The sequence below is a fragment of the Phyllostomus hastatus genome, unplaced genomic scaffold (genome assembly GCF_019186645.2).
Source record: "Phyllostomus hastatus isolate PE091 unplaced genomic scaffold, TTU_PhHast_1.1 phas_contig_948, whole genome shotgun sequence".
In the NCBI taxonomy this organism is placed as follows: Eukaryota; Metazoa; Chordata; class Mammalia; order Chiroptera; family Phyllostomidae; genus Phyllostomus; species Phyllostomus hastatus.
In genome coordinates, this window is record NW_025333993.1 from 646,055 (window position 1) to 662,277 (window position 16,223).

The window sequence follows — 16,223 nt, forward strand, 5'->3', positions numbered from 1 at the left end:
ATCATTAGTCACCGGAAATGCAAATGAAAACCACAGCCGGGCGCCACTCCGCACTCACGGAGACGGAGACGGAGATGCTGGAATCAAAGACTGAGCTGGCAGAGGCTGCTGAGGGCGTGTGTGTGGTGGTGGTGGGGGGGGGGGGCTGGCACTCCCACACAGGTGGGGGAGTGTGGAACGGTACAACCACTGTAGAAAACAGGTTAGAAGTTTCTTAAATGGTTAAACATACACCTACCATATGATCCAGCCACTTCACTCCTAGGTATCTACCCGCAAGAAATGCAAAAACATGTCCACACTGGGTTTTGTATATGAGTGTTCGTAGCAGTTTTATTTGTAGTGTCTACTCAAGGGTAAGCCCACCCTGACAACACCCCTCACCTCAGGATGCCGGGCATCACCTGGAGTAGGTGACCTACCTGGCACAGGGTCATCCCATCTGGGCACAGCCCCTGCCCCCACTCCCCTACCCCATGTGCTGACTCCTGCAGGACATCCTGCATGGAGACCCCTTGGCACTCACTCCCCAAATTGCTCCTGGGCTTCCCTCCCCACCAGACCAGTCACACCTCCATGGTGGGCTAGCATACCACCCTGTCCCCGCCCTTCCCCCACTGTCCCACACCTCACCAGCGGCCTCCCCAGACTGAGAGCCCCCTGTCTGCCTAGACCCTTTCTTCCACAGCCTGCATTCTGTGAGGAATTCTGTTGGTTCTTCCTTCAAAATGCCTCCAGGGCCCACGCTCCCTGGCCCGGCCCCACCTCCTGCAGTGCCCGCAGCCTTCAGAGCCTGTGCCCCATGCCCTCGTGTTACCTGCACCAGCTCTGGTGCCCAGCCCTGGCTCCAGCTGCCCCTTCACCTGCTGTTCTCCATCCAGGCCCACCTGGGCCACAGCTTCTTGGGCTCACCTTGTCGCCCGTGTAACCCTGCACTTCTGATTTTCCGATGCGCTCCTCATTACTGGGTTTATCACATCTATTGCTTTCTGAGGCACTTACTCACCTTGTCTACTGGCCACCTGCTGCCCCCATACTGATGGGGGTGCCCAGAGGAAGGCCTGTGTCCACCGCATCCCTGCCACTTTCCAGGCCCCAAGTGTTGGTTGGCACGTGGCCAGGGGGTCCAGGGGAGGGTGAATTGCATGGATTTAAACCATCCGATGTGCAGCGTGGCCTGGTGCTGCCATTCTGTGCACCCAGCTTCAACCAGGGGACTCCAGGGATGGCGAAGGAAGCATGTCCCAGAGGCCTGGGCACACAGGGCGGGCGCCCAAGGTCCAGCCAGAGTTTGGGCAGACAGAAAGGGTGCTCCTGCTAAGAGGTGAGTGGTGGGCAGACCACCCCAGCCACTGCATGCTTGATGGGTTCAAGGAGAGGTAAACGGTCTTTGTACGTCTGTGAGTCGCCCTCTGCCCGGGACCTGTGTCCCAACCAGGGCTTTAGCATCCAAGAGGAGCTGTGGGCTCATTCAAGGTGAGCACAGGTAAGCCAAGCTGACAGTTCGGTGGCAGTGTGAATGTACACCTTGGGCAGTGTCTGGGATCACCGTGGGTGGTCCAGCCTCCCACGCCCACAAAGACAGTGGGAGAACTGTTTCACAAGTTAGAAATTGGCACTTTGGAACGAGGGCAAGAATGGAGTTTCCCTTATCTTCCATTATTGTCATGTAAGTAGCTTTGCAAATGTAACACTAGAAAGACCTGCGCAAGTCAAACAATTAAGAAAGGGTTGGGAGACAGGGGACAAAGTCTTAATTTGTGTGAGACAATCAGCTTTGTTAGACAGCAGGTGGCCACAGGGCCAGGTCTCAGGGGTGTGTGACCAGGCATATGTGCATGTGTGTGTGCACATGAGCATGTGTGCATACCCACGAGGGGGTCTGAGCGAGGGGCACAGAGAGGAGCCAGAGCCAGTGGGGACAGCCCACGACATTTATTGAACTCGGACATGGTGCTGAGGCGCTTCCTGGTCAGTCCATGCCCTCCAACCACCCGGAAGCCGCCCAGGGCCCATGTGTGGCCGCCCCACACATGACATCTCTGTGACATCAGGGCCTAGCACCCCCCTTCACATCACTCCTCAGATCAGGACCTGGCACCCTCTTTTGCTTCCCTAAGAACAAGGGGAAGGGCACAGCCTGACTCCAGCACAAGACCTGCATGGACACATGGGCCAAGACAAGCAAGGCTGCGAGGGGAAACAAAGTGGGCGGTGGGGCCAGGTGAGGGCGGGGCAGCCACGGGTCTAGATGGTTGAGGAGAGGACGGCTTATAGGATGTGCTGTCAAAATGTTTAAACCAACTCTTAAAACAGTTATACTGACACTAAGGAACGATACTCTAAAATGTCATAGATGGGAACGCCCCCAAGCACGGAACATAGTAAGTGCTGCATGCGGACGTGTGAGCAGACTGGAGCAGGAGTTACTGAGCGAGCGGAGTCAGGGATGGGCCTGCAGCTCACAGGCAGCTGTAGATATAGACTTGCTCTGTCGACGTGTGAACCTCTATGGCATAGACCATTCTGTTAGTAAAGAAAACCTCTATTTGTATTTGTGGCGAAGGGTGGGCTGTCTGTACAGGGTGTGTGAACCAGGTGGATGCCAGGGTTCGTGGTGTGGCGGTTGCTGGGCAGGATTAGAGTGCGCCCATCCCAGTGACCTCAGACGTCAGCCTGGAAGAGACAGAGGCACAGGGAGACAGGTCACAGCGTTCTTATAAAATGAGATCATACTGGGAATGCATCGTTCTGTGGCATCCTCACAGCTTTGGCAAATGTCTCCCTTTTTATGGGACCGAGAGTCTCAGGTCACTGCTCAGCAGCCCTGAGCTGGAGACAACAGCCCAGCAGAAGGAAAAGGACCAGCAGGGACCAGATCCAGGGGTTCTTCCTTCCCAGGCTCACAGCCTCCCCACCCCAATGCCCCATGCCTGTCACCATATTACAGGCACGACCAGAACCACCTGGACAGTCAGAGGCCATCACAACCACTTCTATGGCAACCATTCAGGGAGGGGCGCTGGAGTCACACTGCCCACAGGGGCTGCCTCTCTGTCTACCCTGGGTCTCCCTCCAGCTCCCCCAACATTGTGGGATAGGGAGGAGGGTGTGGCCCCAGGTGGAGGAGAGGCAGGATGCCTTCCTGCCCCCTTGAGGTCCCATCTCCCTGTGGTCACACCATGTTTTCCAATGTGCCCTGGGCAGGGAGGCCAAGGTGAGTGGCCCAGGAATAGTCAGAAGAGTTGTCCGCTGCTCTGGGCTCCTCACCATGTGCCCTGGCTGGATACAGGACCCTACCTCCCCCAACTTGTAACATTGAACACTCGCACAGTTCCCTAATGCACTACTCTGCAAGTGTCTAGGTTTGGGGGGTCTTTACAACACATGACGTAAGAGCAGAATAACCTAGTAACATGTCTCTGAAACTATAGGGCCCTTTATGCTGAATCTCAACCCAGGTATATGGCTGACCCTAGGCCCTGGATGGCGTAGCCACTGCCTTCCTGAAAATACTCTTGCCTCTAATCCCACCTAGGCCCTCACTGAAGATCCTTCAGGGTGAAAGGTGAAGTGGGAAAGGCCCCATGTCTGTGTGGAGACTCTCCAGCACCTTCCATGCTAGGCCTGGCGAGGAAAAAGCTGCCCTGGGGAGGCCCACTCTACACCCAGTCTCCGAGTGCCCTGGCCACTGACCGCACTCACCTGGCATTGATGAGGTACTGAGCAAGGCTGATGTTGGCTGGGGTCCCTGTGATGGTGATCTGGCGCTCTGATGACCCTTCTGTAGCATTGGCGATTTTGATCTGAGCTCCAGACATCTGTCGAATTTCATTGATTTTGGTCCCTTGGCGTCCAATTATACAGCCTATTAGCTAGAAAAAAGGATGGAGGAATTTCTTAGAGAAGAACCCATGGCGGCCCTGAGCAGAGTGTGCAGAGCCCTGGGGGAAGCTGGTGGGTGGCCCAGCCTTGGTCTCCACCCCATGCCACCAACTCCTTGCTTCTGGAAGGAAGAGGCACTGCCTCCCTGTGGAAGGGATGGGAGGTGTGGGCACCAGGGCTCTGCTTGGTGACCTATTTGCAAGCTGTCTCAACAAATCAGGAGATTGGGGAGCAACATGGCTGTCACTTGCCCAGTGTCCTTTGGGGGCCTGAGAGATGTGGAGCCCAGCGGCCCAACACCAGCACCAAGGCTAAGGCCATGTTGCCATCTTCTTGGCTGGGTTCTCAAAGTGGTGGGATGTTTGTCTGAAAGCAGAGTAAAGCTCACTGCTACTTATAACCTGTCTTTTGATAAACTTGGATGAAATTCTGAGGACATATCAGATGCTCTCTTTCCTTCCCATCCTGTGACCTCTGTTCAAGGATGAATGCAGTAGCCTCTGGCCACTCAGCTGGCTGAAGGCGGAGATGGTCATGGAGAATGAAGGAGCCAGAAGGACCAGAGCCAGGGTGTCCCTGGGACCCAGAATAGCCCCGTGTGGGACCAGAGTGCAGCCTGAGGTCAGGACCCGCTCTCCGTAGCCTCTCCCAGCCCACCCTGCTGCACATGGAAGTCTGAGTCCATGGACAGAACTGAGTCCTTTCATTCACACAGGGGCTATTAGTGAGAGCTCCCAGCAGGAGCACAGAGAGAAGAAGCTGGAAAGTGGGGCCTGTGCAGGTGGTTTCCTAGCCACCTCTCCTGTGGCAGCCTGGGCGGGGGTATCAGCACTTGTGATAGAAGTTCTGATTTCTTATGTCAGTGAGGCAGCAGGTGCAGGGTTTGGGGCTAGGCTGGAGGAAATCCATTTCCAAATGAAGGGATTCTGAACCTGTGCGATGACACCAGCTCACCAGGGACACAGGTGCATTTCAACTACCTCTTTTCCCTGAGGTGACTTACAGCATCTCAGTTCTGCTTATCTGTAAGGCCATCTCTGTTGGGAACCGCCCTGACTGGTATCAGAAACTGAGACCCCCGCCTAGGCTAAGGCTCAGGGAACGCCCTTGGAACCGTGAGCCAGCAAGGAGACAAAAGCTAATCTTCCTGGCAGTAATGCTGTTTCTGCTGCTGAACCCCAAAAGCTTGGTCGGTTAGCCAAAGACGGGTAAGATTCCCCACGGGGGAACAACCCAAGCCAGGCACGATCACTTTTGGGAGGCCCCCCAAAAGAAGGACTTGGGGGGCTGCAGCAAAAGGGGGTGATGGACCCTCACTCTCGGCTTTGACAAAGTCTGAGTTCTCAGCGTCCGGAAGAAAATCTCCTTATCTCTCGGTGGCTTTAGTTCCCGCGCTCCACCTAAGCCTGAAACAATGACGGGGAAGTACAGTTCGGTACTGGGAAGTGCGGATTTCCCGGGGTGATCAGGCCTAAGAAAGAACATGTAAATTACTGTGAAACCTTCTTTGTTCAAGAATGCTCTCAGTTGAATGAGGAGGGTCTTAGGAGGAAGCTAGTTTGTTCCTCAGCCTTACAGCTCTTTGACCCCCAACTCAATAGACCGGCAGAGTTCTTTGTTTCCTATATTCCTTACTTCCCCTAATGAGTATTGTACGTTACCTGAGTTATTATGTAGCATGAGCCCAATAAAAGCAGGTATGGACGGTAAATCAGGCGCTCCCCACTAGGGGGGTGGCCATTCTGTCCCCTACTTCCCCACAGAAACTGGTTTGTCTCTGTGCATGTGTGTTTTTTCTCGCGTATTGTCGAGCCATCCACAGTGTGCCGTGGTCACTGCTAGCCGGTGACCCACGCGCAACACATCTCTGCTACTCTCCTATATTAGACCAACTGCCACAGTAGACCTTAACACAGCCCCCCCGCCCAATGTCCAGACAAACCTCTGTCCCCAAGCTGCTCAGCTTCCTCCACCTCCTGCCTAAGTCCCCCAAACTCTACCTACATCTCCCCAGGCCCTGCCCACACAGCCCTGGGCCCACCTACCTCCCCAGGCTCTGCCCATCTCTCACCAGTGTCCTCCCTTACTACTCTGTGCCTGGCCCTGAGGTTAGGGACCGTGACTTCCGGAGTTACCAGCCTGAGATCCTTGACTTGCTCTTCCCTGTCACCCTCCCACTAGCAGAGAAATCTTGAGGGCTCCTCACTGACCAGGGGCAGTCAAGGCAGGTGATTTGACCGGCAGGCCTGCTGCAGCGGGCACGGGGGCAGCAGAACTGGAAGGAGAATGTGGGGCCAGCTAAGTTCCCTGAAGACGCGGGCACTCAGGAGTCCACCTGAGCTTCCTGCCCTGACTTGGTCCTCCCCTTGTCCTCCCCCTGTCCTCACACCTTCCTTGGCCACTAGAAACCAACCGTCTGGCAGCCCACTTTCCCTTCTAGTACCTTTGCACCTCAGTGTGAGTGCCCTGCCCGGCCCACGCAGTGCTTCACGCCTGCTGCACAGGCTGCCCGTTTCTGCTCCAGTAAGCCATCTGAGGAAGATTCCCTCTGGCATGTCTCCGTCCCTAGTTCTCTTAAACACGTCTGTCTTTCCATTTTCTTGCTGAAAACGTTCTCACACCCAGCCCTCTCTTCCCCTCCGCCTCAGGGCATGGCCCTTCCCTGAGACCTCACACCCAAGGGCCCCTTAGCCGCTCTCCACCCACCCGTCCGTGGCTGATGGGAAACAACTCCCTCCCAGATAAAACTGTGCTGTCTGAGTGCTAATGAGAAACCACAGCTGTCAGCGCAGCCCCCTGACACTGACACCTGGCTGAGCGTAAGACTCTTCTAAGCAGCGAGAGGGGGGTGTGAGAAGTCACAGGCCTCTCTAATCTGGACGAAGTGCGAAGTCCGCACCAGCCCGGGCCTAGACTGGCTCCTTTGGTGGAAGGCATGCTAGTCCAGCCCTGCAAGCCAAGGCTGCCCTGTCACACAGCTCCTCTGGCTCACCGGGCTCCTCAGACGTTCAGTCCAGAGACCAGCCCTCCTCTAAGCCTTTTGTGCCCCACTGGACATTTGAAAGACGACAGGAACTCCCAAATAACATAGCCCCCTCCTAACCAGACCTCCAAGCCAAACCCCACAGAAACCAAGGGGCATACCTACCCTACCACACCTCCTCCGCTGCCTGTGTGAGCCCTAAGGTTCCCTGTCCCAGCAGAAGGGGCCCGAGCATGGGGACACCACAGGCACAGTGACATGAGCGAGGCAAGCTGTGCAACAGGCAGTGAGGGCACAGCAGTGACCATCACAGATGGAACACAAGGCTGCCAGCTGCTGGGGGCAGTTCCACGCACGGCTCTCAGCCCTGACCTGGCCTGGGTCCCCATGGCCACAAGGGCTGGCTGGCTGTGTCGTGGATCCTGTGCATCATTTTGGTCACCACATTCATTTGCAGGTAAGTCATGGTGACATGTAGGTGTCAGCACAATTTCCCTTAGTCTGATTTTACTTTGACCAAGAGACAAAAATGGACAAGATGACAGGCAAGTGTCCCAAGAGACACATTCTACTTCCTTCTCTCTCCAAAGTGGCAGGAGGCCTAGGGGGGACACGTTCCCTGCATGAGATCCTTTGCCAGGAAGGGTCGAGCGTGCTCTGCAGGGCACACAGGCTCCAGAAGGCACCCACTTCCTGAGGAGCTCCCCCAGCAGGAGGGTGGTGGCCATGCACTGGGAGGGGACCCAGGAAACATCTCCGTACAAGCTTATCCCCTTGCCCTTTAGGTTCATTTGGATTTAAAACAAAGGTCCACATCAGAGCAGGATACCTGGCATTGGTGAAATGGTGTTTTAGGGAAAGGCTACCGAAGGGGGACGCCCAGAGCAGAGGCCACCTGCACGTATGGTGTGGGTAAAAAGACTCGCAGGCTGCCCAGAGCCGCCACTCGAGGACCAGCCACACGGGAGAACATGTCTGGAGCCTTGAAAGCAGAAACCGTCTCCATTTGAGAAGGAAGAGCCACATCACCCGATGCAGGAGTCTGGCCTGCAGCTGCACGAGGGGCCTTGGTGAGAGTAGTCCTTCTGGAGGGCCGGCCTGTCCAAGTGTCCCACTCCCAACCCCTCTTACACTAAGAGCAGGCCACCTCCTGAGGTCACAAGTCTGTGCTTCCTGTGGTTCGTCTACTGAAGCGAAGAGGATTTCCCCCTGGGCTGGTGTGAGGTGAAAAGCAGTGAAGGTTACCGAAGGCTGTAGTTCTAGGGCAAGAAAGCCCGTGCCCCCCACATGGCAGCCTTTCTGCGTTGCTCAGGACAACCGCCCCTCCAGGACACATGGCCCACATCTGCCTTTGTGTCTTGGGTTGGGGATCCGAGTCAGCATTCTTAGGCTGGTCCATGGTTTCAGAGGGTGGTGCCGAGAGGACTGAATGTGAAGGGAGCTCAAAAGGCCACGCCCTCAGCTGAGCCCAGGCAGGAACAGACGGTGGACACCACATCCAGGAATCCAGACAAACCCGCCACATCCCCACGTCCCGCAGACTCACAGAAAACCCCAAACCTTTCAGAGACCCAGGGGGCACAGGACAGGGCCACGCCAGACCATCCCGGGGCCCCCATTCTTCAAAGACCAACCCTCAACCAGGGCAGTGCCTTCACATGGGGACAGTGGGGCCCTCAGCTTCCCAGCCAGCTCTGGCTTCTGAATTCTAGGTAAACCTTGAAGACCCCTGTTTGTTCCTTTCTAATCTGGTATCTCAGGGGCTTTTATGGGTATTAAACTGCTTAACATGGGAAGGAAGGGGGAGGTCATAAATAGGGTCAAGAGGGCTCGGGCATACTCACATCATTGGGAATGGTGAGCTCGTGAGTGCTGGCCGGGGGGCTGGCATCCAGACCTGGGCACACCAAGGGTACACGGTTAGGCTGGTGGAAGGCTGCTCCCATAGCACCCCAGTGCCCGATGCACACTCGGCCCACACAGGCCGGGCAGGGCCAGGGGCTGGCTTGAGGGGTAGAGTCAGTGCAGCTGGAGGCCGAGGGCCCTGTGAGCTCTTCACTCTACTGCAGTGCAATCCCCGAGTCCCAGCTTCTCTCAAAACAAGGAAAATGAAACCCAGCAGAACAACGTTTCACTTTCTCCTTTTGGGCATATCATGATGTCCCTCCTCTGCCACATGGAGGGACATCTCTTGAAACCGTTCACAGGCACACAGAAAGCATCATGCTAAGCAGCTCTCGGGGTGTGGCTGTGTCTTAGAGACTCCATGGGGTCCCCAGGGCGCAACCCTGCGACCCTGGTGCCTGTCTTCCATGGGTTCTGTTCCCTCTGCTCTTCCTTCTCCCTGACCAAACAGTGCTCAGCCCCCTCTGCTGGCCACCAGCTCCGCTGTGGTGTCAGCTGCCTCTGACGCTACGCTCCCCAAAGGCAGCTACCCAGCCTGCTTCAAGTCCCAGCAGCCCAGGCCCAGCATGCAGTTCTTCCAGTCTGGTGCCTCGCTGATTCCAAAATAGTCTGCTGGGTTGCTGGAAGACTGCATTTCTATATGGGTGTCCTATTAGGAGATGAAGACACAGGCCTAATTTGTCACCAAACCCCAATCTTTATCTTGACAAATCTCAGTTTAGGACCCAGCAAATCAAGACAGCTTATCAGAAGTCAAGACAAGATCTACCCTTGCTTTGAAAACAGTGACAACAAAATGCAGAGGGGGACTGGAGTGGGAAAACCAGTGGAGACAGAGGCCCAAGGCAGACTGGCTCCCTGCATGCCGCACTTCCATGTCCTCAGGAGACATACCAGACCTGAAGTCCACAGCTGAGACCCTGCTCCTCTTGCTCCTGGCCCCATGTGGTCCCAGCATCTCGGGTGACACAGCTCAGCCCAGACCCTGAAGCCCTCTGGCTCCACCCCTTCTTGCCACCTACAGCTAACTACAAAGACCAGGCTCATGTACCTTCAGAATATTCCAGAACCTGAGCCCTCCACCCCACACTGGTCCCTTCCTCTGCCCTTGCCTCTCAGTATGGCCCAGAGAGGTCCCGACAGAACGCAGATTAGATGCCTTCAAGACTCAAAACCCGCCAAGGGTTCCAGCTTCTTCCCTGTGCCCCCAGACACCGGTCCATGCTCCCCGACACTGGACCCAGGGCTGGCTTGTGCCCAGTCTCACCTCCTACCCTCTCCTAGTCCCCACCCCTCTTCCTGTTTCTTCCTCCACAACACCTGTGTTTCCAAAACCAGATGTACTGCGACCATCTGTCTCACTGCCGTGAGTGGCCCTGTGAGGATGGGACTGTCCTGGGGAACTGCTGAGCATGGGGACTCACATGGAAGATGCTGCATGAACCGTTCATCCAGAATTGTCTGTCATTTTTATTTTGTAAAAGCTAAACCTAGAGTTTCTGTTCTTTACCTTCTTTTAATAAAGGTATTTTCAATACAATTATTTGGTGTTCAACCATCAATACACATTCTATAAATAGTGACATTTAAAACGTCATTTAAGAGATTTCCTCAGTCCTGTCTGAGTCCTACACAGGAACTCCTAGCAGCCTGGCTTGGGATGGACATAAAGCCGGGAGTCCTGTTTGTTCAACATGGTCAATTTTTATCAAGGAGAGAAAGGTATCAGATTTCTTTTCAAGAGGAAAGTAAAACTGAACTAATAATGTGAAGACATGGCATTTAAAACTCGTATTTCTGTGTGTCAGTGCTCTGTGCCCAGGGTGGGTGTCTCTCCCCTAAGATGATGACATCCCCTGTCTGGGACAAGAACCATGCTTCCCCAACACAACCCGAGCCTGCTCTGGAAGCAATGCTGGCATCAGCCTTCAGGGGCCTGTCAAACAAGTCAATGCCTCTCCTCACGCTCACCTGGCTTAATCTGCTGCAATGCACGCATATGCATGCATGTGAAATGCGTGCAAATGTGTGTATGCCTGAGAGCGTATGAGCTTCTGGTCCCATAAGGCCTTGGGGAGGGAGGTCACCACAGGGAGGTGTGCGTCCCCTGTCCCTGAGGCCTGAAGGCCTTGGGGAGGGGCCCTGGGGGGAGGTGGGAGCCTCAAGACTCCTGTGAGTCCCAGGGTGCAAAGATGGGCCCAGATGCAGCCTGTGATGAAGTCTTGGGGCTTCCTTCAGCCTCAGCTGCACCCTGGGGCCCAGAACACACCCCTGGGCTGACAGCCAACCCCACTGGAAACGCTCCTCTCCTGCACCTTTCCTTTAACTGGACACTTGCTCTTCTGCTCTGTTCCAGGATTTCCAGGGGGAGTGGGTAGCCCCTTCCTCAGAGGATACCCACTATGCCAGGCCACAGGCTTCCAGTGGCCTCACTGCTCCTTGCCCTGGGTAATGGGACCTATAATTCTCTGCCCTGCCCTGCACTATCCCAGGGCCATTTTAATTCAAATCAGAAGGGGTGACCAGAGTATTCTTATCAGTGAAGGTGTGCTCCTGCCTCCTAGAAAATACGTTTTGGGAAGGCACACATCATAGCAAAGTCTGCATTACAGACCCCCACACGCTGTGCCACTAGGAGAATAAATGACAACACAGACGGTGGCTCTGTCTTGTTCAAGGACTTTGGACGATGGGCACTGCTGGAGCCCAAGGCCCACCATATCACTCCCAGCAGTGACCAAGGCAGAAGCTGGGAACTAGGGATGTGAAGGTGGTGGGCACACAGACGCCGTCTCCACAACATGGGCCTTCCCTTGCCAAGGCACTGGCTGTCCCCTCCTCCCCCAGTTGTGCCCCCGGAGCCCAGGCCTCCGCTCTTCACTAGAGCGCTTTGTTTTACCTGACGACGGGCCCATCAGATTTTGAGCTTCTTCGGAGGAGTGTAAAGGCAGCTTTTCTCCTGGAGAGCAAAGAAGAAACAAATTTAATGTTTTGCCCTCAAGGAGATAAGCAAGGTCACTTCAACTAGGGAAGCTCAAAGTCTGACTGGCGCATGGCAGCCCAGCACGTCTGATGGGCTCTCATCTGCCACGGCTGCCAAGGCGATGCTCTGTGTGTGTCATCGGAAGGAACCCACCCCTGCCTCGGTGCTCAGAGGGGAGCTGAGGACCGCTATGCGCTGGGCTGGGGTCTGGCTTATCTCGGTTTTCCCAGGGGCAGGGCATGTGCCATCCTGTTGGGTGTCACTCCTGCGATGTGCACTGGAAGAGCATCCTCATGTGCTTGTCTGAGTTCTTGCTCCTGGACAGAACAGGCTCCAGGGCAGGCCAGATGGACACGTCCAACAGGAAGGGGCCCCCAGAATGCCCGAGGACAGCAGGGAACAGGCAGACCCTCGATGGGGCAGATGTCCCTTCTCATAAGATGTCCAGCTGTCAGGTGACTAACCCTCTCAGGGGACACAGAGAGGCCTCCTGCCTGGCCTGCAGCAATGTGCACACTGACACATGTTAACACACCCTTGGCATTCACAACTAGAACTGTACCTGCTCTGCTCACGACCCTGAATAAAGCCAGTTCAGAGAGAGAAAGTCCCCAGGTGAGAAGAGAGGAGGTCAGAAAGGGCAGCTGGGTACGTACCGGGGAAAGCGGGGTTGGTCTGTCCGAGGGGAGGAAAGGGGGTTTGCTGCATGGCCAACTGGTGGAGCTTGGTCAACTGCTGGGGGTAGGAGGGACATGAGAGCTAAGAAGGTTATTGTCATCGAGTACAAGTCACACCAAATTAAAAAGGCAGTAACAGAACTCTGTACAAATAAGAGATAAAGAGGGGCCATGCGAACACATGGCAGACGCAGCAGAACTCAAGGACTTGGCCTGGGAAAACCAATGGGCTGTTGTCAGCAGGTGCACTGAGCCCTTTCTTCTCCTTGGCTCCCTGGCAGCTGTGGCCTGAACCAGTCAGACTTCCCAACCATGTGGGCCTGAGTGGACAAATGACCCCCAGGTCAGTGGGGAGGCTGCTGGGCCCCTGGGATTCATAGGGAGGGTCTGAGAGCCACAGAACAGGACCAGCTGGGCCTCTAAGAGCTTCACAGTCATGCTGTCACTCAGAGCTCATGTGCACCTGTGGGAAATCCATGTGATGCTCCCTTCTGCAAGCCTGCCCTGCCCACTCCTGGGCTAAACCTGGGTCACTCCCAGGGCTAGCTGTGCCTCACATTTGGCCTCCTGTAACCTCCGAGATGATAGGATGTAGCATTGGAAGGTTCTGTGGAGGGTGTGTGTGAGAGTACCCAAAGGCCTCCCTGCACTGGTACCCTCTGTGTCTGAGTAGGCAGCTCTCTGTCCCCTATCCTCAGCCACTAGTCTTGGGGGAGGGGTCTTTGAAATACAGTTTATTTAGTTATTTTATCTGAGCCTCATTTCTTAAATGAAAACTAAACATACCTCTGAGGATAGGACAGCACATTCTGGGAAATGTCCTCAACCCCTGAACCTTTTCCCAGCAGAAAGACCAGTCCGAATGCTCCCAGCACAACTTCCAAAGCCAACGCTGGACTCATCAAGAGGCAAGAATGGCGGCCTCCATGAAGCCCCCAGAGGTCAGTAGGTGGGGACCCTCAGAGAGCAGAGCTGGCATCCCCAGGTATAATGAGAATCTGACCAGGCACCCACATCCGTCCCATCTTGCAGGATCTGGGCTCCTTCAGCACTAAGACAAATGCCAGATGCTTCTTCCCAGTGCATGGAGGCTCACTGCTGGCCCCAGATGGCCCCCCTCCCCGAGCCTTCTGTCCCATCCTTGCCCTTCAGCCCTACGGGGGCAGCCACTGGGTGCAGGGGTTTGTGGTGTGCTGGACCGTCATTCTGGCCACCTCCTGCTTCCACAGATCAGGGTTTCAGTGTGAGGAGGTGTGAAGCAGGGCCCTGACCAGCTTGTGGCCTCCTGATCACATCTTTGAGGTACAGCCTTGGCAATGTGAACCACTGGGATGTGGGTGGCCTATCTTCCTACACTGTTCCTCAGCATTTCCATTACAGAGTCGGCTGATTCCCTCTTTCCTTCCTGGAAATCCTAAGTGCACCTGAAATGCAGCCTTGTTCCCTCTCCTAGGGGTCTCCCTGTCTCTTGCGGTGCTTCTTGACCTGCAGCACTTGGGTGGGTGGGTCTGCTCAGGGACAACTGGCCACATTCCAGACTCTACGAGGCCATTCCAGGCAGTTATTGTGCCTACACTCCTGAGGAGAGGTTAGGGGAACTACCAAGAGTTCCCAATGAGGTGGTGCTGGTCAAGGTCACAGTAGGGGCTGGGGTTCAACAGTCACCTGCTGCCTGGTACATATCCCCTTGACCTAACTTCCCAAGGCACAGTGTGACCTGAGTGGGTAGGCATCAAAGCCCCTGAGAAAGGTGCCAGGAGAGCACACCCAGGAGACACTATCACAGAACAAGCAGTGAAACTTGGCTTGTACCCCCTTGTGCCTCAGGTGAGATGCCGAGAGGCCAGGCAACCATGCAGAAGAGAGGCCTAGACCCAGCTGCATGGCCGGGCAGCCTAGCAACAGCTCCTCTTCCCAGAGACATGGAAGTGCCTTGTAGAAAGACGGAGTGTCTTGTAGAAAGACAGCAAGTACCTAAAGGTGTCCTGGAGCATGAGGGCTAAAGAGTGTATAAGACCATCCTCAGCCTCCTGGGGACTTCGCTGGACTGATTCTGCAAACCCCAGCTTCCACTTGATGGACCTGGGGCTGAGAAAGCTGTGCCCCATGCACAAGTCACAAAGAGTCATGGAGGCATTTGGGGGGGCTGTGCCCTGAATCTACCCACATGGGAGAGTTCAAACTAGGGCTAAGGTTTCCTCACAAGGAGGTAACTATAAGTTACCAGGGTGTGAAGGAAGCCACTTCCGGAGAAAACAAGTGACCTTGGAGAGCGAAGGCCAGCCCTGTCCTGCTCAGGGCAGTCAGCCATCAAGGATGGGGCATGCTTTGGGGTCTGACCAGCACTGGAATTTCCATGCAGACTCACATGGGGAGGGCAGCCTGGTGCAGGGGGTGGGGCCAGCAGGGAGGCCAAAAAGTCCTGACAGGCTGTTTTCTGCTCCTGTCCCACTACTTTACTCCCTGTCACCTGCTCACGTGTCTGACAGTCAGGCTGGCATGCTCCCATGACAGCAGGCCCTCTCCTGTCTGTCCCTGAATCTCCAGGAGTGCAGAGCTGTGCACTGGTCTGTTGGCAGGGAAGAACTGGGCTCCGGAGGCAGAACCCCCCTGAGTCAGCCAAACCCTGACAGCTCTGTGGAGTCAGGACCATCTGGTGTCCTGGAGCCACCATCCCCATCTGTAAAGTGGGGGAATGTATGTGTGTAAATGGCAGGCTCTGAATGCTGCCCAGTCTAACTGGAGTGAACAGTCATGGAAACTACCAAGAGCTTTCCCGCCCACTGTCCGCAGGCTCCAACCCTGGAGGCCCACGGGTTTCTCCATCGCCCCCTGGGGTTAAAGAGATGAGGTGCATCAGGCAGTCTCTGCTCCAGAGCCACCAGCTGTGTGCTACAGGCACAGCTCTGCTTGTACCCAGGGGTCTGACACCTCCAAACTCAGCAATTCCCACTGCAATGTATGTGTCGCTTTTTTATGAAACAATGGCCACAATGGCACATAAATCCTCATGCCCACTCACTCACAAGTGCAAAGTGACACCTTGAGGAGGCGCTGGACCAGCACAAGATGCCTAGATAAACACCTCTGGTAAAGGGACTGACAGGCAGACATCAGCTGGCACCTCTCGTCTTGGCTCTGCCCTTAATTAGACAAGCACTTCCTCTCTTTGGGACTCAATGTCTACATTTTTTAGAGGAGGAAGCAGAACAAAGTGCTAAGGGGAATTCCTACTTTTTGAGATATTTTGTCATTAAAAAACAAAAAAAGACTTCCAGTTCCCACCAGTGGCTACAAATCACAAGGAAGGGAGAGGGAGGGAGGGAACAGAGGAGGTATATTATAGCCTTTCTCCATGGCTTGTCGTTTCCACTTAGTGTTGTGTCAGGACGTAAAAACACAAACACCAAGCCCAGATGATTACTAAAATTTAGATATCCATAAATAACTCAATGAATTATCACAAAACATACCATGCAACTACCTCTCACGGTAATAAATATATCACCAAAGCGGTTAGATATGCATTCAGGTCTCTCTTCTGTAAAATGCTTGCTTGTGTCTTTTGTCTGTTTTGTTTTTTTTATTGGGTTGATTTTTGGTGATTCACAAGAACACCTTATGTATTTCAGATACTAATCTGACTTCAGTTACATCTGCTGAAAAGATCATTTCCTCACCCTCCTTACGGTGTCTTTAGAGAAACAGAATTCTAAAATTTATTGTAGTCAAATTAATTGATATTTTATGGTTTATGTTTTAAGAAACCCTTCCCTGACTTGTGTACAGA

At 54.6% G+C, this 16,223-nt stretch overlaps 1 protein-coding gene across 22 annotated transcripts in view; it reads right to left on the minus strand.

Moving 5' to 3' along the window:
* Window positions 1-1,901: 1,901 nt before the first annotated feature.
* PCBP3 (poly(rC) binding protein 3) overlaps window positions 1,902-16,223 on the minus strand; it is a 219,144-nt gene continuing 204,822 nt past the window's right edge. For 14 of the 22 annotated variants that reach the window (XM_045852727.1, XM_045852726.1, XM_045852712.1 and 11 more), the window contains 5 exons: window positions 12,413-12,491; window positions 11,673-11,732; window positions 8,713-8,765; window positions 3,706-3,875; window positions 1,902-2,676 (listed from right to left, as the gene is read on the minus strand). In XM_045852727.1, the coding sequence (XP_045708683.1) occupies window positions 2,640-2,676; window positions 3,706-3,875; window positions 8,713-8,765; window positions 11,673-11,732; window positions 12,413-12,491 (399 nt within the window). In that variant the 3' untranslated portion in view covers window positions 1,902-2,639. Of the gene's footprint in view, window positions 2,677-3,705; window positions 3,876-8,712; window positions 8,766-11,672; window positions 11,733-12,412; window positions 12,492-16,223 lie in introns of those variants that run through there. The other 8 variants (XM_045852713.1, XM_045852723.1, XM_045852722.1 and 5 more) reach the window with 8 other exon arrangements.